Here is a 22,064-nt window from a genome sequence, read left to right as displayed (position 1 = left end):
ACGCAAAGAGGACCACCTCAACCTGTCTGTGCGCAGTGCTAACAAGTGTTAGCTATGGTGTCACTGCTGCTGTCTCACTTTAGCTACATCAACCACTACTGCTGCTGCCCAGTAGTTGTTTGCCTTCCTATATCATGCCTCCATTGTTGTTTTTTTAGCTTCTCTAACATCCCCCTCTTGTCACTGCTGTCCTCATTGTCCTGCAGAGTCCAGCACTTCTTCAGAGACTGGGTGGGGGCTAGTTGGACTGAAGCCCTTCCTCCCAGCTTACTCCTTTGTTTCTGCTGTCCTCGTTGTCCTGCAGGGTATGAAAAGGTCATGAAAAGACATGAAGAAACAGAGTGGCTTTCATACAAAGAAGAGATGTGACAAAAGCAGTCAAAGAATACAGTGCAAAATCAGACTGAATCATCTCAATAAGGCTTCATTGAAAACCTAAAATATCACCATAATTCAAGTATATGCATTAACAACAGAGGCAGAACAGGAAGAAATTGAAAGATTCTGTGAGGGAGTACAGGAAGAAATTGACAACACACCAGAACAGGACATCAAGCTGATCATAGGTGACTGGAATGCTAAAGTTGGAAGCAAAGAAGTATAAAAAACAATAGGAAAATTTGGATTAGCAAAAGAAACGAAGCAGGTGAGCATCTGACAGATTTTTGTGAAGCCAATAACCTATTCATTGCAAACATATTCATTGCAAAGAAGGTTATACACATGGACATCAGCAGATGGCCAACACATAAACCAAATGGATGATATAATTGGAAGTAAAAGATGGAGAAGTTCTATGCTGGTGGCCAAGACTAGACCAGGCACTGACTGTGTTTCAGATCATGAACTACTCATGACAAAAGTAAGAGTAAAACTCAAGAAGAAAACAAAACCAGTCATCATACCACAATATGATCTAAACAATATCTCATCAGAATTTATTAACAATATAAGAAACAGATTTGCACTACTAAGCATAATAGATCAAGAACCAGAAGAACTCTGGTCCAAAGCCAGGAACATAATAAAAGAAGTATGCAGATAGACACTCTCAGTAGACAAAAAGAAAGAAGAAACCATGGATAACAGAAAAAATGCTACAAATAATAAAGGAAAAAAAAAGAAGCAAAACAAAAGGGAGATAGGAACAACTAAGAACCACGTATGCAACAGTACAACGGCTAATGCAAAAAGATAAAGAAAACTACAATGATTAATGCAAAGAAATGCAAAAGAAGAACAAGATACCTGTTCCACAAGTTCTGCGAAATCAAAGGAAATTTCAAACCAAGGACCAGTAAACTCTATGACAATAAAAATAAAAAATAATAATTCAAGACCAAGAAGGAATAAAAAATACATTGGATGTAATACACAGAATAGTTATATAAAAGAGATGATAAAATGAATGACATGTGGAACAAAGAGCCATATGAAGATGATCCCCAAATTCTAAAAAGTGAGTTGGAAGCCGCAATAAGGGAAATGACAAAAAACAGATCACCAGAAACAGATGATATCCCAATCAAACTGCTGCAATCCATGCTGACAGACCAAGGCCTTGGTCCAGGCCTTGGAGGTAGAGAGGAACTGCTGGACCTCTTACCCTTTCCCTCCACCACTCCCTTCTCCTTCTGTGTCATGTCTTTTTAGATTGTAAGCCCGAGGGCAGGGAATCGTCTAACTAAAATGATTGTATGTACAGCGCTGTGTAAATTTACAGCGCTTCATAAATAAAGGTTAATAATAATAATAATAATAATAATAACAACAACAACTATGGTGCTATCCACCTCTATCCACAAAAAAGGAGACACAAAAGACTGCAGCAACTGTAGGACCCTAATCTCCCACACAAACAAAATTATGCTCAAAATTCTGCAATTGAGTAGTTTATCACATACATTTTCCAGCCCAATCCGTGCACTGGATGGGAACGGCCTGGAATGGGGGGAAATGGGTTTTACTGCACACAAAATTGCTGCTGCACTGCTGTCTGACCATCATCTGTCCCCAAGCAGTGCTCTGGCAGCCAATTTTGGTACTACGGAAGCTTTCCATTTTACCGAAATCACCCCCCCAGAGCACTGCTTCGGGATGGATCATGGTCAGATGGCAATGCAGCAGCAATTTTGTATGCAGTAAAACAGAATTTTTCCCCATTCCAGTTTATCCCATCCAGTGCACGGATCAGGCTGGAAAATGTGTGCGATAAACATCATAGACTCCAACCTTACATGGAGAGAGAAATAACAGATGTCCAAGCAGGGTTCAGAAAAAGAAGTGCCACTAGTGATCAAATTGCAAACATATGGTGGCTAATGGAGCACACCAAGGAATTTAAAAAGAAAGTCAGCATGTGCTTTATAGACTATAGCAAAGCCTTTACCTGCATAGATCATGAAAGACTATGGAACACCCTTAAAGACATGGGAGTGCCAATACATATGATAGTCCTGATGAGGAATCTGTACTCAGGACAAGAGGCTACTCTCAGAAAATAACACAGAGAAACAAAATGGTTCCCAACTGGCAAAGGGGTCAGACAAGGCTGCATCTGATCACCCTACCTGTTCAACTTACATGCAGAACATATTGTAAGAAAAGTAGGATTGGACATAGAAGAAGGAGGAGTGAAAATCGGAGGAAGGAATATCAACAACTGAAGATATACAGATGACACCATAATAATAGCAGAAAACCTCCCAGACCTAGATTAACTACTAAGGAAGATCAAGAAAGAAAGTACAAAGGCAGGCTTAATGTTGAACATAAAGAAAACTAAAATAATTACCAGAGAGAATCTACACAAATTCAACCTAGACAATGAAGAGATAAAAACAGTAAAAGAGTTCTCATGTCTGGGGTCAAACGTTGATAGAAACAGGGTCTGCAACTAGGATATCAGAAGAAAATTAAGAATGGGGAAAGTAGCTATGAAAGAACTAGAAAATGCAAAGATATACAACTGAACACAAAAGTTACAATCATACAAACTATTGCACACCCTATGGATGTGAGAGCTGGACATTTAAGAAACAAGATAGGAAGAAAATCAATTCATTTGAGATATGATGCTGGAGAAGAATGCTGGGGATGCCATGGACAGCCAAAAAGACAAACAAATGGGTCCTAGAGCAGATCAAGTTAGAAATATCCCTGGAAACCAAGATAACAAAACTTAGGCTGTCATACTTTGAACACATCATGAGAAGGCACAGCTCACTGGAAAAAACAATAATGCTAGGAAGGGGGGAATAGAAAGAGGGGAAGGCCACATGCTAGATGGATGGGCTCTATTAAGGAGTCATGGGCCCATTCTGGATGGGCGTATAGTACGTCCCCAGGACGTACTAGGGTTAGGAAGGGGCGTCACTTCCTGATGCCCCTAATCCTAGTACGAACTTGGTCCGTACAAAATGGCAGCGCCCGTTCTACACGTGACTAACACCTTGCGGTGCTGCTTCCGGGGCGCAAAAAGAAGTGCCATTATGGCGTTTCTTTTTTACTGCACCTGGGAACCGCGCAGTTTTGCTGCTGTGGTTCCCGGACACAGCAACCGGCAGCGGCGGCAGACCACCACTTTTAGGCGGTGTGTAACGCACCCTGGGTATGAATTATAGAAACTAAGCAGAGTAGTGGAGGACAGAGGGTCTTGGAGATGTCTCATCCACAGGGTCACCATGGGTTAAGGTCAACCCGAGGGCAGTTAACAACAACAACAACAAAGGGCAGCAGTATGGAATGACCAGTCCAGCAATGGAATGATGGGAGGTTGCAGCACCCAGAAGAGAGATTCTGGAGTTCTCTGTGGAGGTGGTACTGTGCTCAGGTGCCTGACTAGCATGTATGTTGGTACACCACACCAGCCAGCTGAACTGAGAAAACTGCTTATTCAAAAAAGTTCCCCTTTATGCAAACTTGGAAAAATGACAACTGCATCTGTAACCAGGAGTTGCACAAATATACTGTCACCTTTGAATCTAGGACATTATTCCCCAATCCAGATGGATGTGCCTACCTTTGTCTGATTTTGCCCTCATAAATTTAGTATGTCTACAGCTTTTCCTTTTGTGAATTCCTACAATAGGAGGTGAGCTGGTAACTGAGATCACTGGTTAGAAGTGATCTTGTAATGACGTTTCCTTGTTCTTTTCTATTGAGTTGACTATAAGTCCCTCTTCATGCATTACCTTGGGTTGCTTCCCTTGTGAGCAGACCTGAAGCACAAGTTCTTATAATGTGGTCATCTTCACACCCAACTGGAAGGCAGGTAGTAAGTGGATAGAGATAATCTATGGGGTTGGCCCTACCATGTGATCATAAGCGTTCAAACAGTGCTGCAGAGGGAAGACATGTAGAAGTTCCTTTCTCCAATGTCACTGCAATATTGTTCTAAATCTCAGTGAGGTGTGTGTGAATACTTATCTTGGATCAAGTCTGCAATAGAGGTGTTTCTGTGCAGAGATTGAACTATGGTAAACAAACAACCTTCATATTCCTAAAAAAAAAACCTGCTGTACAATCAAAAGAGCAGAAGGTCATAGTGGTGCAGATGCATTAATCCCTCTATGCTTTGTTCGTTCAAGTTCCCATTATTTAACTGTCTGACTGTACTTAGAAAATCACATGAACAGAGTTGCTTCACTCCACAACTAGAGTGCATAGGTTGGGATTCATAAGAGGAGGTAGACACACCCAAACAGAACTTAGGCACAGTGTGCCACCTTTATGCATTTATTTGGTTTTTTATATCCCATCTTTCAGTATGGGACCCAAGTTGCTTACAAGTTAAAATAATAAAACAATATGTAGTACCAAAGTTTAAAAAGCATTAAATAATGAGATCAAAATATTAATATAAAACAATTTAGAAGACATTAAGCACATACTACATATATATTTTTAAAAAATAGCACACCTATTGTACATCCTCCTGCCCCAAACAGATAAAACCTGGTTTAAATAAGAAGTTCTTGGCCTGCAGACAAAAGAAAGAAAAAGAAAGAAAGAAATTGGAAAGGGGCCAACTAACTTCCTTGGAAGAGAGTTGTGTAGTCTAGAGGAGAAGCTACCAGGAAGGCTGTCTTCCTTGTCCTCACCAGATCCCACCACCTCTTAAGGTGGTGGGATGGAGAGAAAACCTTTCCCAGGAAATAGTAAGATTTGGGCAAGCTCACATGGGGAGATAAAGGATTTCAGATAGTCTCCTTGGCATTGGCCATTGTATGTTTGGAGACAATAGGAGTTTATCACACGGGAAGAATTTCTCTTAATTTCAAATGAAAAGAAAGTAGGGCCAGAACGCATTCATGTGAATTCACTAGTTCAGTGAATTCACGTGAATTCAAATTGCATTTGAACTGACTTCCCATTGCCCGAAAATAGCTTTTCATGTCCAAAATTGTGTGTGGTAGTTTATCAGGCAATAACGTGAAACCCCATTATTGCTTCCAGACTGACTTCCCATTGCCTGAAATTGCATGTGGTAGTCTATCACGCAATAACGTTAAACCTCATGGTTGCGTTTGGATTGCTATTGGATTATACTTCCAATTTCCCTTGTCTGATGAACTCCAATATCTCCATTTGCCCCTTTATGTGTTTACTGCTGCAAATTGTGGATTACAAATACCACCCTAAAGACAAAGAATCTCTAAACACAGTGGCTAAGTTCACATACGTTTCTGAGCAGGTCATATTATCTTTTTTCCTGTTTTATTTTTCTAGATATACTGTACAAGATTTTTGCCCAAGAGAGATCCAATGATACACATGTTTCTAAAGAAACAATTCTAATGGCAGTATTGCTAATGGAACATCAGCTTGGGGAGATACTGGGATGTTGGGCCCTACTGAAATACAAGGTTGTTTGCTCTTCAAGCAAAAAATAGTGATTTGTGAAAGAGGAGGAGGAAGAGGAGAAGGAATTGGAGGAGGAGGAGGAGGTGGTGGTGGTGGTGGAGGAGGAGGAGGAAGAAATACATCCTGTTTCCAAAAAATATTTTAATGTGATTATTTGCCTTTCAAAAATTGTTCTGAATCATTACTTCTTCTAATTTCTGTTGTTTTCCCCTAGTTAGGAGTTTTCCTTCTTTCTTCTGGTATTTACATGGATATTCTCAGCAAACCACAAATCACACAATGAATTGGGTAACAACATTGTCACTGCAGGCAAGCAAAGTTTACAATACATTCACAAAGAGAACAGTATATCTGGAATAGACAGTCAAAGTTTCAGATATATTACCAACAAAATTGTCAAAGGCTGGTGGTGAAGAGGAGTGCTTTGTGACACTGCCAAAAAGTTGGCCAAAACCAAGAAACTTTTGGCTTAGCCTTGCAACTAAATCTCTTTTTTTAAAACCACCCAGCCAAATCCCTATCTAGTATTAATAAGGATGGCTCCCAAATAGTATAAAGTTGTACATATCCCATATCTATGGAATGCTTATAGAGACCACTGCCTTAGTCCAGGTAATTAATCCAGAAAGAGACAGCCTCTGGCTTTGTATTCAAGATCCTGTGAATGAATTAGAATTGCATCCAAGCAGATACTGAAAGAGACTATTCTGACTATATGAATGAAACATGATAGAAATGTATAACAAGGAACTAATCCTTATTAAGAGATCATGAATATGTGCCCTGTGAATGGGATGAATAGCAGGTGTGACTAAGCCAAAATGGGTCCTACTGTTCCTTGTGGCTTCACACAATGCAGAGCTTAGTATACTCTGGAGGATTTGAGCAAGATGTCCTTTGCAAAGCAGTGAGGTTGGTTATAACAAACAGGGGTTTAGAGCAATTCCCTTTGCCTGGAAGGAAATCTAAACTGCTTTGAGAATACTGCACAGTCCAGCTATCCTCTCCAGTTTTCCTGGGTGTTGCTTCTGAGACACTTCTATGACCAGTTCTTGCCATCTGTCTGGCTACTCCTACCACCTTGATCTCATCTTGTGCCAACTGCCCTTCTTGGGCTAGGACAACACACTGGGCTAAAAGAAGGAGGCAAATTCCTTCTGTAACACTTTCTTTATGACAGTTGTCCTTTTATAATAAAAGAGGCATGATCTCACAATTTCCTTAAGAGGTATGTCATTCTTAATAATCATCTCCTGTATTCACCCTTACTTCCAAAGCAAGAAGTGTTTAGATGCAGCAGAAATTACAAGTTGTTGTTGTTAACCACCCTCAAGTCAACTTCAACTCATGGCAACTCTGTGGATGTGACCCCTCCAAAAAACCCTGTCTCAACCTCTCTGCTCAGGTCCTGCAGAGCCAGGCCCAGGCCTATGTCCTTCCTGATAGAGTCAAACCATCTGGCATGTGGTCTTCCTCTCTTTCTACTGCCTTTCCTAGCATCACTGTCTTTTCTAATGATTCATTTTTCCACATGATGTGTCCAAAGTACAACAGCCTCAATCTAGCCACTCTGGCTTCCAGAGATAGTTTGGGCTTGGTCTGTTCTAAACCTGTTGGTCTTCTTGCCTGTCCAGGGTATCCCCAGCACTCTTCTTCAGCACCACATTTCAAATGAGTTGATTTTCTTTCTATCGGCTTTTTCACTGTCCAGCTCTCGTATATTGTATGATAGAGAATACAATGGCTTGGACTATCCTCACTTCAGTAAGACTGCAAGTACAAAAGTATTATTAGTTATAGATTTGTCCTAGTCAGAGAGAGTACCATAAAGATCCCTTTGCATGTTGAGTTAATGTTATTGCAAATGACACAATAGGACCGTTGTTCTGGTGAAAATCTTGCACCTCCATACAGGCTTAGAAAGCATTGTGTAACTAGTTTTCCATCCAAATGAAGAGTCCTATTGTAATTCTAATTGCTATTGTTAGTAAAAATGCAGCTTTCTTGCCTATTCTTTGCAATGTTGACTGCTGCAGTATTGCAGCAACCACCCCCTATCCACACAACCAGGGACCTTACCACACAGGGCACAGAAGTAGGGTCAGTTCGCATTGGTCGATACGTATTCGCATTATAACGCATCGTTCATTCACACCCGCGCTCTCTGAATACACTTTGCCGATTCGTATTCGCGTCATATCACATTGTTCTTCCACACCTGGGTGGCCTTCTGAATCGAGGTTTTGCGAATCGGCCAATGCGTATTCAGGCAAAGCGAGGCAAGTGCAGATTGGATTACCACACCAGCCCAATACAATGTGTATTGGCCGATTTGCATCGGCAGCCTTGCGCATGCACTGTGGGGCTCTGAACAGGGGCAACATTTTTAACTTCCGGGGTGAAGAATGAGGTCACTGTTTAGCGCATAATATTGCGAGAATTGCTGCCTTTAGCCACTTACAAAAGGGGTATGCACCATCTGTGTGTGTGTGTGTGTGTGTGTGTGTGTATGCACATACATAAATAAATACATACACATATATATATATATATATATATATATATACATACACACACACACACACACACACACACACACACACATATATACACACACACACATATAGTGGTACAGCCAAAAGTGAGATGCCTTTTTTATGTGTACGCACATATTTGTCTGTATGAGTCTTTATATATATATATATATATATATATATATATATATACACACACACACACACACACACACACACACACACACATATATATACATATATAGACACATATACATATACATTCCCCCCCCACACACACACACAAAAGTTTCTGCTTTATCTCGTTCAGTGGAAAAATGGCTCCCCAGCCCCGGCGGTTGTCCTGAAAGGGGAAAGGGCCAACGGAAGGAGATGGAGGGAATTCCAGCGCAGCAGAGGGAATTTTGTAACCCGGTGGTCTTCAGGAGAACCAGTGGATTGGATGTACACACCAGCCAAAGCAGCAGAGGTTTTGCACTGGCCATCAATACGGATCCCGTGAATCCACTATTTTTGCGGACTCTCAAAACGGAGGAGCCAGCTGCCTTCAGTTCGGAACCCAGCCGTGAATACGCATTGGCCAAAGCGTATTCACGTTATATCGCATTGGTCAATACGTATTCTGAGCTCACAGGTGTGGAACTCCAATGCGATATAACGCGAATACGCATTGACCAATGCGAACTGACCCTATTTCCGTGCCCTGTGTGGAAAGGTCCATGGTGGGTTCCTCTTTTCTCTTCCTTTCAGAAATCTCAACGAACTCTGTGGTGCAGGAGGACTTTCTAGCAACCTCATGTGCACTGTTGTTGCAAGAGTAAATTCAGTGGCAAGTTATCTAGCACTAGTACAGCCCCTGACAGATAAAGCCATCTAGAGCCCACAGAATTGTCTGTTCTTGACATTAAGGCTCAGGATGAAATTATATACAATATCAATTGGACATGTCTTGTTATTTAAATAGAAGCTGTAGAGAAACTCAACAGCCATGAGACTATTGCGGGAGGGGAGTTGAACTACCTCTCTCTCCCTGTCATGATTGACTAAATTCACCTCACCCAGACTGCTATTTCCATTTCACCAAAGGCAGCTGAACAATTTGTATACTCTTGCTAATTTTCCAGTAGTATAAAGTGCATATATACATATATCAGAAAGTATACATGTAGACAGGTAGCAGAGTAGTAATATTCCTTCAGTTCAGTCGTCATTCTTCTCAGACCTCCTCATTTCATAGCTCAGCCTTCACCAGCCAGTTGCCCTTCAGATGTGCCTTTCAAATTTACGGCTCCCATCACTGATAGCTTGCATAGCTATTGGTTATGCTGAATGATGATGATGATGAGAGCTGTGATCCATCATATCTAGAAGTGCCAGGTTGGAGATGATTGCCCTGGCTCATAAACCTTGCTGTTTTCCAATTTTGACCCACTCCTGCAGACCTCTTCTTTTCATATTTAGATGACGCCTCTAAACTGATACACTCAAACTCTACTATCTATCTATTGTCATCCACTCAAATCTCTCCTAGGTTCTTAGTACCATATTTGGGCCAAGTCTAAGGGTCTTTTATTTGCCTCTCTTTTCTTGATCTATCTGTAATCTCAATTTGTCTGCAGTCTCATGGGGTTTTGTCTTCTCTCCAGTCTAATCATTCTTTTATTTTATTTTCCTTTCTCTCTCCCACCCTCTTTTTTATTATTCTTATTTCATTGATTGCTGCTGTTTGCAGAGTTGAACAGAAAGTTCTTTGCCCTGATTTTTTTCTTGCTCTGTATTTTCTCAAAGATTCTTGAATATTCTTTTTGAGATGATGTCACTAAAACAAGGTGTTTTTTTTTTCCTGCTCCTGACCTTCTACCTTCTGTCTGATCTATCCATCTCTTGCTTCCCCTCGCTTGCATCTGAGCTCCAGGCCCTGTCCCACATCTATTGCTCATGTCCAAAAAAGTCCATAAGCAACTTAAAAAAAATCAATGTGGCCTTTTGTGACAGTCACTTATATTTCCCCATGAATAGTATCTTTTTAACCTCCACATCACAGAAATTCATGTAATGTTCTACTCTGAGAGATGTTACAGAACATTATCTTTTTAAACATGTCTTCATTTCATAACAAGTCCTTACATTTCTCATAGATAAGCAGTTCAGTCAATGGACTTATACACAGTACAGGCTATTTTGGAGTTGGATGAACCAAAGAACAATGTTCTATGCTTGTTGTGAGCAAATAATTAAAACTCTGCACAGTGATGCTGAAATGTACTTAACTTCTATGCTATTGATGCATCCAGCTATTTTGAGACAGCAGATGACTGAATGCCTTCTTTCATAGATGGCCATCTAACCTCTATTTAAAAACCTCCAAAGAAGAAGACTCCACCATTCTCTGAGGCACTGTGTTCTGCTGTCAAACAGCTCTTACTGTCAGGAAGTTCTTCCTAATGTTTAGGTGGAGTCTCTTTTCCTGTAGCTTGCATCCATTGCTCTATATCCTAGTCACTGGAGCCACAGAAAACAAGCTTGCTTCATCCATCTCAGTTCTAAGGCTGATTCATTCATTCAGCCAGCCAGCCATCTTGTTTCAAACCACCTTCCCTTCCCTTTCCAATAGAAACTAACATTTCAAACAGAGCCTAGAAGTAACTAATTACAAATAACTAGTTACTCATGATTATTTACTTTCCCCAACAATTAGGGTATTATTACAGTGAATACACTATATTGGCAGATTAGCCATCCACAGATTGGAACTCCAATGGATTGCCCCATCCCATATTAGCCAACGGTGGTGTGTAGGGCTTGTATGCTAACAGAAGCATACACATCATCACCCATTGACTAATATGGATTTAGTTTCCAAATTTTTCCCATCCATGAACCAAGCCCTCACAGATGGGAAGAGTCCACTGTACATTACGTTGCAATTAATAAGAGATACGTTTACTCCTTGTGTGATGTAACTAACTTTTTTATGACACTTTCATAGTTAGAGTGTGTTCTCACTCACTAATAGAGGAGAAATATCACATCATTACAGTGCTGGATTACAGTGTACTTTGTGGTGCTACCTCATGCTGCATTGTGGACACTAGGGCAACAAGGTGGTAGAAAAAAGAAGAGTGTGTTTTGTAGCTAAGACCAGAAGCTTGTGGCATTCTTTTCAAGTAAAAGTAACTAGTTACTTTTTAAAGAAAATATTTGCCTTTTATGCATGTAGTAGCAACTAACTACTTTGAAGGAACCTTTAAACTATAGCAGTAAGTAAATGCATTATATATCACAAAATCTGTATGCAAAGGGATCTTGTAGCACCTTTGACTCTAGGAAGTTTACCGCATTAAAGTCGGAATGGCCCTTAAGCATTCTTAAAGGGACCATTCCTGGAACAGGGAACGCTGTATATCACACAGCGAGAACACCGCCACTGCCGCCGAGCGTTCCCCTTCTGTTCTGGAAGCATTTCCCAGGGCCGATTTTTGGGAATGCTTTCTCAAGCGTTCTCGAAAATCGGCCCTCTGGAACACTTCCAGAACAGAATGGGAATGCTTGGCGGAGGCAGCATTCTCACTGTGCGATATACAGCACTCCCCGCCGCCTCCCATTCCAGAAACGGTCCCTTTAAGAATGCTTAAGGGCCGTTTCAACTTTAATGCGATAAACTCCTATCTGCACGAAAGAAGTTGTAGCATAAGCTTTGGTAGGCTTAGTCTACTTCCTGAGACTAACGCAGCTATGTCTCTGAATTTTATTCCCAAACTCTGTTTCATAATCTTTTAATTTAAAAAAATCCTCTGCATTCTAGGCCAAGGTGGCCCAAATGCAGCTGGACATAATGATTATGGTATATTTTTGTGTTTTCAGCACTCAGTACCTCACAGTACCTCATCTTAGAAAGTCTTACCAACCATGACTGACTCAGGTTGTTTCAAGGTCTTAGGATGGTTGGGCACTTAAGATCATATTTTGGCATCAAATATGACACCATTCACTGAATGCTTCCTTTTGTACTGTATATCTCTGCTTATACAACAGAAGATCATGTCCTACCTGTGTGGGCAGGGCCTGTGTGAACATAGGGGCTCGACAGACAGGCAGCTCCATGCCACCCCTCTTTTTTGAGATGATGCTGCAGCAACCAAATGGCATGGCAACAATGTGCTCCCTCCCATGAGCAAAAAGAAGCTGCTGAAAGCAGCTTCCTGGAAGGGGTGCGATTGGTGCACATGCACGCCCCAATCATGCCTTTTCCTGCCAGCACCTTTTGGGTGCTGCTCGATGCTCGCACCATCACGGCACCTCCCGTGTGGATGGTGACGAGCCATGATGGTGGCGTCCTTGCAGACTTAGTCCCCAGTAAAAAGTATGTTTAGAATTTCAGATTTAGGATCAGAAGAGTCCAGCTGACAGAGGGACCAATGTGGTATTACTCCATTAGCAATCCAGTACTAGCACTATGTGCACTGATTCTGGCCTCAGGACACTTGTGAATAGATTGCCAAGTTGCTGCTAGGAGTAAGTGTTGAACTGTGATATATTTCAACACTATGTCAAGGATAAGAACTAATGTATATAAGACCTTGAATAATGACAACATTGAGGTCACTTGTCAGGGCCAAACTAAGGTTGTGGGCACAACATTTAAGTGAATGCAATAGACAAATGGCCAATTGACAAAATAGGTAAAACCTCTGTGTGATATAAAATGATTATTTGACCCTCAAAGCCTTCCCTAGTCAAGTTTCCTCAAAAGAGCAGTGATGTATTTTTCCCTTAGGAGTTCTTTTCAGGAACTTTCAAGTAAGTGCCTTGATTTGTGGGAGAAATTTTGCACCACAGAGTGATGATAATAAGCTATGGATCTTCCTCACTGCTTCAGATCTATTGGTAACCAATTAGTTTACTGATGCAATGGATTGGTTTCTGGGTACAGGTAATGAGGGAAGAAAAATCAGCACCATCACATCCAAATTACTTTTCAAGTGAACCACAAAGATAAATTTCCAGGTCACTGTTGGATGGAATCCTTGCTACGCATTTTTAGACAACCTCCCTGAGGTGACCTAGAGTAAAAGATTTTACAGTCATGTTAGAGCCTAAATAACGTAAAGGCACCAGAGCCTGTCTGAGCTTGGAAGCCTGGTTAGTATTTGGATGGGAGACCGCCAATAAATATCAGGTGCTAGAGGCTGTATTTCAGAAGAAGGAAATGGCAAAAATCACCTCTGTGTGTTCCTGGACTAAGAAAATAGTATTAAATCCATGGGGTTGCCATAGGGATCTCCACATTTTTAATTTTTTATTGTAAAACCTTTTAAAGAATTTTATCTGTGAGCCACCTTGGGTCTTTTTCTGGGAGAAAGGCAACATAGAAATGAAAATCATCATCAGGTGACTTGAATACACACACACACACACACCCCACACACATACACCGGGCAAGTAATGAGGTAGAATGTATGGGTGATGATTGCAGCATACCCCAAATCCCACAGTTTAAGAATCCCTATTCCTCTACATCACTGGCGGTTTGTTTATGAAGGCTGATAGCCAGCCACTTCTTAAGAAGAGCGATAATTGCTCACTCAGCTCTGTTGAGGGCTGTTTTCCATGAAGGCCAAAGTCAATTCTCAGGAGGAGTCCTAAGTAAGTCAGTCTTTTGCTATGGGGCTAAGGATGACATGCATCTGTCACAATGGCATGGAGAGTGGCCTCAGGGGTCTATCAATTTCAGCAACCTGTTGGAGTACCTAGTGTTGATAAATATCTCATTCTTTGAGGTGGGTCATGTGTTTCCTTTGGATGGTAAAGATAGTTTTATAGTCTTCGAACCACCTTGTTCTTGAACAGGTCTTAACCTAGCACATCCTGTGATCCCTTGAGACATTTTCTGATTTGATTTTGCTGCTGATACAGATACCTGAGATCACACTAGTGTCCTTTGTGGTTGTGAACCTTTGTGGTTTACATCTGTTCTGCAATTGAAGAAAAACAAATGTGCTAGTCACACACCCAAGATGTTTGAAGCTAAACTGAGGTGCTCACTTTGTGTCAGCAGACTTACACCAAGAGTGACATAAACCTAGCTTTCCTCTGCACCTGTGCTTTCATCTGCTAATTGTTCACTAATTAGTGTTAATTGTCCCTTGTCTGCCCTAGAATCATGAAATACCTTGAACCTGCCATCAGAAATCATAACCAAGAGGCCTTATAATTGAGGCACAATTAAGAACAAAATATACACTTCATTATCTTATGACATGTTTTTTGTTACTGTGAACTTAATTAATTAGAGTTCAATTAATCTGAAAATGTGTCCCCACCCCCGCTGTGGATGTGGAGGAAAGGTAGGCCTGGGAAGCTGACTTTGGTTTGTCTTGAAAGCTTGGAACAGCAGGTAGCAGCAATTCTCCTATTCCTGCCTTTCCCATCCTGATATCCTTCAAATGCCCTTCAGTGCTCAAGTTGGCAGTGGACAATCAGAACTGTACTTGGATACATCTGGAGGGAAGGCAGCCCTACCTAGTTTTGACAAAATTGTACTATGTGGTAAACTGACTAAAGAAAATACATCTGGTGAACTTGCAGGGCCCTCTCTGTTCCTCTAGATGGTGTAAATTAAAAGGGGGAAAGTAGATATAGTTAAAGGGTTATCATTTTGTAACAGAGATATTTCCCCAGTGCCTCTAGAACTACTTTCCATGAGAAACATAGACAGCAATTACTTTTCCTCCCATCCTTGCTTATGGTTGCTAGATAAAAGCAAGCATAGAACTCCTTCACCTTTAACAGTAGTACAGAATTTCAGGGAGGGAATTTCAGCAAGTTTACAACCAAGTTATGCCTGCTAAAACTCCTTCTTCTACACTACAGTCTGGCCAACAACAGTCTGGCAAAACGATAGTGTTGCACCTAACCAACAATGGAGGAATATGACATGGCAGGCTCACATGAAATCATAGCTGCTCTAGTCTCTCGGAGGGGAACATCAAATGTGTTACGTAACAGGCCTCAGGCAGAAAGCTCCTTCTACGCCTTTTCAGAAGCTTTAGAAGGCTACTTCGACCCCTGCCTCAAGCCATCGCTTTATGCATTTACTATTCCTCTCTGAGAAAAACACTCTGCCTCCTCTTTTTCTGTTAAAGTTGGCTCTCAAACTTGAGACTTGACTTGAAAGTATCTTGCAAGGACTTCAGACTTGACGGTAGAGACTGAGACTTGACTTGAGACTTGCTGTGAAAGACTTGAATACATTATTTTCTAAAAGGGCTAAAATATCTAGAATCATTAAAAGTCCTCAATGACTTCATTGATAGACCACTAGCTGCTTAAGAATTAGTCATGTATACGATATTCCTAATTACTTGTGTTGCATGACTAATTGCTTAACCTGGTAATACAGTAAATAAGAAATTACATAACTTCCAACTGTCCTGATTTGGCAGGGAAAATCCCAATTAATCCTCTATGACCCCACTTTTTCAGCTGCTTTTAAAATGTCCTAGTTTCTCTCTCCTCCTCACATCTTTTCCCTTTTGTCATTGCTTTACTTCAATTGTTGCAAACTGAGTCAAAATACAAAAGCAGATTGCACTCAGTTAACCCAGCAAGAGCAACGGAGAAGAGAGGGTTGTATATTCCCTTTCCCAGCTGCCTTAGGCTGGGGCTGCTGCAGCTTCTCATAGCTTGTTCATTCTTCCTTGTTAATAATGTTTGCCATCTTGACTATACTCTGATGTTGCTCGGTCATATGTTCCAGTTTTCATCTGTGATATTGGAAGGTATAAAATTGCATGGCAGACAAAAGTTTCTGCATAGCCATCAGCTCCCTTTGTGAATCTGAGTATATCCTTAACAACCTTTTCTACTTCCATCGAGAGGCATAAGAAATACAGAACTATTGGGTATTTTTTTAAAATTCCAAATACTTCCACAATTGTTCAGCAGCTATCCAGATTTTAAAAATAATGTTGTACATGGATGCCATCAAACCAAACTCTAAGATCTTGTTCACTCCTTTCCCTCTCAAAACACTTTTTAAAAAGAACACTTTGATCAGCTTGGAGCCTTTAACTTTGATTGTGTCCCTAATAAGCATCACTTAACAGGAACCCTACACTGAAGAAAATTGTGTGGTTAGAATCACCCTACAGGATTTGAAGGAAATTGTAATAATAAAAACTATGGAGAACATGTTTCTTCTAGGGGGCAGATAATTAAATCACAGATGCTTGATTCTCAGAAGTCAAAGGCACTAAATAGTTTCCACTGCCTTCATTGTGAACCATGATTAGTCATTTCCACTGAAATCCAACCCACTTCTATCTTTGATCCCACAACATGGCCCTGTATTACATAACCACAGAAGCCCAACAGTTGTCATTACAGTCCTAATCCTACAGTGCTCAATGCAAGTGCCCTGGTTTTGTTCATGTCCAAATCTAGAAAGGATTGAATTATGAATCAAGAGATTTTACATTGTACACATACTACTTTCATCTATCAGATGATATGAAAAGTCTACTTTGGTGAATATGGAAGCTCTTGGGCATCCCACCCACAGCAGTGTATTGCACAAAAATAGAATACCTAATAATTCTGCAGAATAGATCATGCATACTAAAAATACAAGAAAAGTAAATCTCCTGTGAACAGAATGATCAATAAAAAAAACTTTATATAGAATCACAGAGTTGGAAGAGACCAGAAAGCCAACTAGTCCAACCCCCTGCCATGCAGGAAGACACAATCAAAGAACCACCAATAGATGGTCCTCCAGCCTTTGTTTAAAATCCTCCAAAAAAGGTGACTCTACCACTCTCCGAGGGAGTATGTTCCACTGTCAAACAGCTCTTATTGTTGGAAAATTCTTCCTAATGTTTAGGTGGAATAGTTTGAATCCATTTCTCCATGTCTAGCAGCAGAAATCAAGCTTGTACCATCCTCAACATGGCATGTCTTCACATATTAAAACATGGCTATTAACCTTCTCTTTTTCAGGCTAAACATACCTAGCTCTCTAAACCGCTTCTCATAGGGCATGATTTCCACACCTCTCATCACTTTGGTTGTCTTCACCTGGACACACTCCAGTTTGTCCACATCCTTCTTGAATTGTGGTGCCCAGCAAGGGCATCACCAAGGGAGTGCAGAGTGGGACAGAACACACCAGGTGACACCCTAAAAGGGGGGGGGGGGTGACAGCACTGCTCTCCAAACAACTCCCTTTGGGCAGAATCAGGCTGTGACATTTGGCTCAGGGGCATCATCAGTGTGTGTGTGTAAGGGATTCAGATCACACCAGGTGGCACCCTAGGGGGGTGATGACACCATTGTTTCCCAAATATCTGCCTTTGGGCAGAAAGGGACTGTGATATTCATCTCAGGGGCGTCACCATGGGGTGCGAGCTGCACCAGGTGACACCCTAAGGGCAGTGACACCACTGCATGCAAAACATCTGCCTTTGGGCAGAAACAGGCTATGGTGTTCAGCTGTGTCCCTTTAAAATGCTGAAAAAATTGTGTGAGTGGGCAAGGCTCAGTGGGAGGAGAAAGGAGGGTTATTATTTTTAAAAAAATTAAATTAATTTTTTTTTACTTTTTAAAATTAAAATGTTTTTTAATTATTCTTTTTAAATTTGCTTTTAAAAAAAAATCACAAGTTACCAAATTTTAACTTTAATCATATGAAACTATGTACATGTAAATCCATGTAGGTATAATATTGTAATTTAAAGGTATAATTTTCATTTTGATACGTCACAAGTCTTACCTATTACAACTATTAAGTAATATATGAGAATTACAATTAATGAGTAACATTAGTACAAAAAACTTTACTAAGAATTCTGTATGGTGTGGTATGGAAGGATGTCAAAGGGGAATGACATCATGATTTACTGCACTGGGTGGCACCAACCCTAGTGACACCACTGGTGCCCAGAAATGGACACAATATTCCAGGTGAAGTCTGACCAAAGCAGAATTTACAGATTTTATTATTTTTTAAAACAAGCCCACAGGGAAATTATCAATAAAACTAAACACTTTTCTTATTGCTTTTTATAATAAAAAATGGAAATTAGTGTTATCTTGAAATAAACACAGTACCCAGCACTCCAGGTTCACACTGCCCCTATTGTATTCGTTAATTTACCATGAATATTTCCATCTCATTGTGATTTAAAAGGCAGGATCAGGGGGGGGGGGGTGAGGAAGATTAGGGGCTTTCCTTCCACATATCATGTTTTACAATAGGTCATTCATTAATGAGCCTCACTGCATTTTGTATTTCTTGTGGACATGATTGTGTTTGTTATTCTCATAAGATATTTATGTTGTTTTCTGGTTTTATCATTTTGGCACTTCTCCTTTGATTTGGTAAATGCCTCCTTAGCTGCTTAGCAGGGTTTATCTACAAAGAGGAAATGTGTGGAGAATTACTATATAGCAGCAAGTAAAGCCATCCTTATATAGTACTGCTTTCAGTCTAAGCTAAATCAAAGTTATTACTCCATTCTAATTAGCAAGGGGCGTGAAGTGGCCAAGGTTGGATATTTTCTTCTTTATACCCAACAGCTCTGTGGAGGTCACCCCCAAATTACCATTATACAGTAGTCTGCTATGCAAATGTTCTATTTGCAAATAGTCTGTAGGGCAAAACTGGCCTTACATGCCCTGGATAATAACTACAAGTAGTGCGACTGGAAGAGAGGAAGAAGGAAACAAGCTATTGCTGTTCCCCTTTCAGAGAAAAAAAAATCATTTCCTTGTCACAGGTAAACCCCATCCTCACCTTCACTTTTCCATTTAATTTCAGGGCAAACGTTACAAAAACTCCTTGGAGACGGTGGGAACGCCAGATTCCAGCCGAGGCCGCAGCGAAAAGAAAACCATTAAGTAAGTCCCAGGAGGGATTACTGGAGTGAAGGGGTTGGAGGTATCTGGATCACAATCACTGCGTGAACTTAAATCCTTGGGGACAACATTTAGCTATTATGCCTACAGGCAACCCTGCATCTGAAAAACAAGTCATCCACATTCAGTCTTGCCTCAGTTATCCTTAGAGCACTGACCATCTCCTCCACTCTTGTATTGCCTAAGCACACATGTGTCCATGTTTCACTTGGACACCATTACAGTGGGTCCTCAATTTTCACGGGTTTGACATTAGCTGTTTTGGTTATCCACGAATATTTGGTCATTCACAAATATTAAATCGGTGCACTCCTCCTCCTCCCTCCCTCCCATGTTTTCTCTCTGCCCCAGCCCCTCCCACCCTGGAAATGGCTCAGAGAAGCCAATTCCAGGCTAGGAGGAGGCAGAGGATGGGAGTGCTCCAGTTCCCCAAACTCCTCCTACCCTGGAAACGCTTCTCTGAGGCATCTCCAGTGCTGGAGGGGGCATAGGAAGGGAGCGATCCAGTCCCCCAAACCCCTTCCACCCTAGAAATGGCTACCACATGGGGGACTGGCTTATTCATGGTTTTTCCACATTCATGGGGGTCTTGTTCCCCTAACCCCCATGAATGTGGATGGCCGATTGGACAGTGTGTGCAGTTGTTCTGGCATTTTCATAAACACCCTGCTCTTCTACACAATACTACACTTTTCTGTTAAATACACTTTCTCCAAACTGCTCCCACTTCCATTAAATACATCTTGTTCCAACATTCACACACCAGTGCTTTCCCTGTATTACCCTGAGATTATGCCCTGTTTAAGTAATATTGCCCTCTTTGTATTGCCCTCACTGTCTTCCCAGTGAAAGTAATCTCTGAACTTCTAGATACATCACTGCATCCCAAGACTCCAGTCCTAACCTTTAATAACCTTTTTGTCCCCTGTTGCTTCTCACTTGTCCTCTCTTAACACCCTCACCCTCAGCACCTACTACTACTACTACTACTACTACTACTGCTGCTTCATTAGTGAGGAGGCACACAGTTCACCTAATCACTCTCCTACAGTATGTTCAGATGTATTTCTAGTTAAACTATAGCAGTTATTTCTTAATTTGTACCTAACCCTATAAATTAGCATGTGCAATTTTTGCAGATCTCTACCCTTTTTTCTCCTCCATCTTTCCTGTTTTCCTCCTCTCTTTTTTTAGCAGACTGCTTTCTTTGAACACATCTCTGTATTTCAGACTTATTACCCTTCCTTATACCTGTGACATAAACAGTTGCAGACACCCAAGTAATCAGTTCCATACTATAATGTTTGCTTATTTGCAACTATGCATTCTTGATATACACACATCAGAATAAGAGCTCAGTTATATCAGAACAAGCATTAAGTCCCCTCCTGGAATAGCAGTTTATATCACTGATTTCTTTCTCAGGGACTTTATTTCAAGCCTACCCATGGCAGAAAGTTAGCAAAAGTCTCCTGGCCACTTATAGTGTGGACATGAGATTTACAGTTAATTAACTACCCAAGGCTTATTTTTTATTCAGATTTCTAAACAAGACTATGCTCCCATGTTTTATATTACAGCTATCAGTTTGCTATTTCAGGCAAAATATATGGCCAACCACATAATCTGTTTTTGAGATATATAGGGCTCGACAGACGAGCGGCTCCATGTCGCCCATCTTTCCCCCTCATTGGTGCCACAGCAGCTGCACCACATGGCACTGACACCCGCCCTAAAAAGAAGCTGTCTGGAGCAGCTTCTTTTTTGGAGTGTCATAATGACGCTCATACACTCTGATGCCGCCACTTCCAGTGAGCGCTATTTGGGCATGCGGACGCCCATGCATCATCGTCATGAACCCCACATGGATAGGGCGCTGGCAAGATGGCGCATGGGCTCCACTAGAAGGGCTGGGTATGTATGGACACCCAGTCCTCCAGAGCCCTAAAATCGGCCCTATGATGGCACTTTTGGCTATCTGTATCAGGCCATGGATATATATATTGCTCTCAAACCACTCTGAGGCTGCACCTACAATGCAGAAACAATGCAGTTTGACACCACTTTAATTGCCATGGCTCCATCCTATAGAACCCTGGGATTTGTAGTTTGTGAGGCACCAGCATTCTGGCAGAGAAGGCTAAAGACCTTGTGTGTTCACACAAAAAAATGGCTGGCTAATAAATTGTGCAGTATCATAGGCCTATAAAATACAACACTACAGTGGGACCAATTGTAAAAAGCATATTTGTTGATGTGACTTTGATTTAAACCCCCTTTCACTCTCTGCTGCCAGAAAAGTCTTCTCTAGGAGAAAACTGGGGTCTTAAACAGTTTCCTTAGGACTTTATCTGACACATTTCCCCCCCCCCCCATTATGGGCAAGGAAAGGAGCCACTTGGGGCCACACTAGTCCAAGAAAAATGCATTTTACCACACCCCAAAGTGTCCTTAAAATGGCCCCATTCTGTCGCCCAGTGCCAAGCCATCCCCATTCACCTCAGCACTGAATGGGAGTGGCTTGGCACTGTGTCCGATAAGGTCCTTAGTCTCACCACCATTGTCTAATTTCTCCGCCTGATCTGGAAGGTTTGCACCTCCTGCTTTATCCTTGCCACCTTCAAAATGGAATTATATGGCCTGCAGTTCTCCAGAAATACTACCCCCCATTGCCTTATATACACAGTAGGAGCCTCTGAATCAGGCATGGGAACTGTATGGCCCTCCAGTTGTTGTCAAACTGCAACT

At 41.2% G+C, this 22,064-nt stretch overlaps 1 protein-coding gene across 7 annotated transcripts in view; it reads left to right on the top strand.

Annotated features, from left to right (window-relative positions):
* SYT7 (synaptotagmin 7) overlaps positions 1–22,064 on the top strand; it is a 307,574-nt gene that overhangs the window by 194,683 nt on the left and 90,827 nt on the right. For all 7 annotated transcript variants that reach the window (XM_089520749.1, XM_089520746.1, XM_089520745.1 and 4 more), the window contains exon 3: positions 19,219–19,298. In XM_089520749.1, coding sequence (XP_089376875.1) covers positions 19,219–19,298 — 80 coding nt within the window. The remainder of the gene's footprint in view (positions 1–19,218; positions 19,299–22,064) is intronic.

Source organism: Sceloporus occidentalis, unplaced genomic scaffold, assembly GCF_023333645.1.
Source record: "Sceloporus occidentalis isolate IW3139 unplaced genomic scaffold, rSceOcc1.0.p SCAF_4, whole genome shotgun sequence".
Classification (NCBI taxonomy): domain Eukaryota; kingdom Metazoa; phylum Chordata; class Lepidosauria; order Squamata; family Phrynosomatidae; genus Sceloporus; species Sceloporus occidentalis.
Note: the sequence above shows the minus strand (reverse complement) of the source record. Positions and strands in the feature narration are given on the sequence as shown.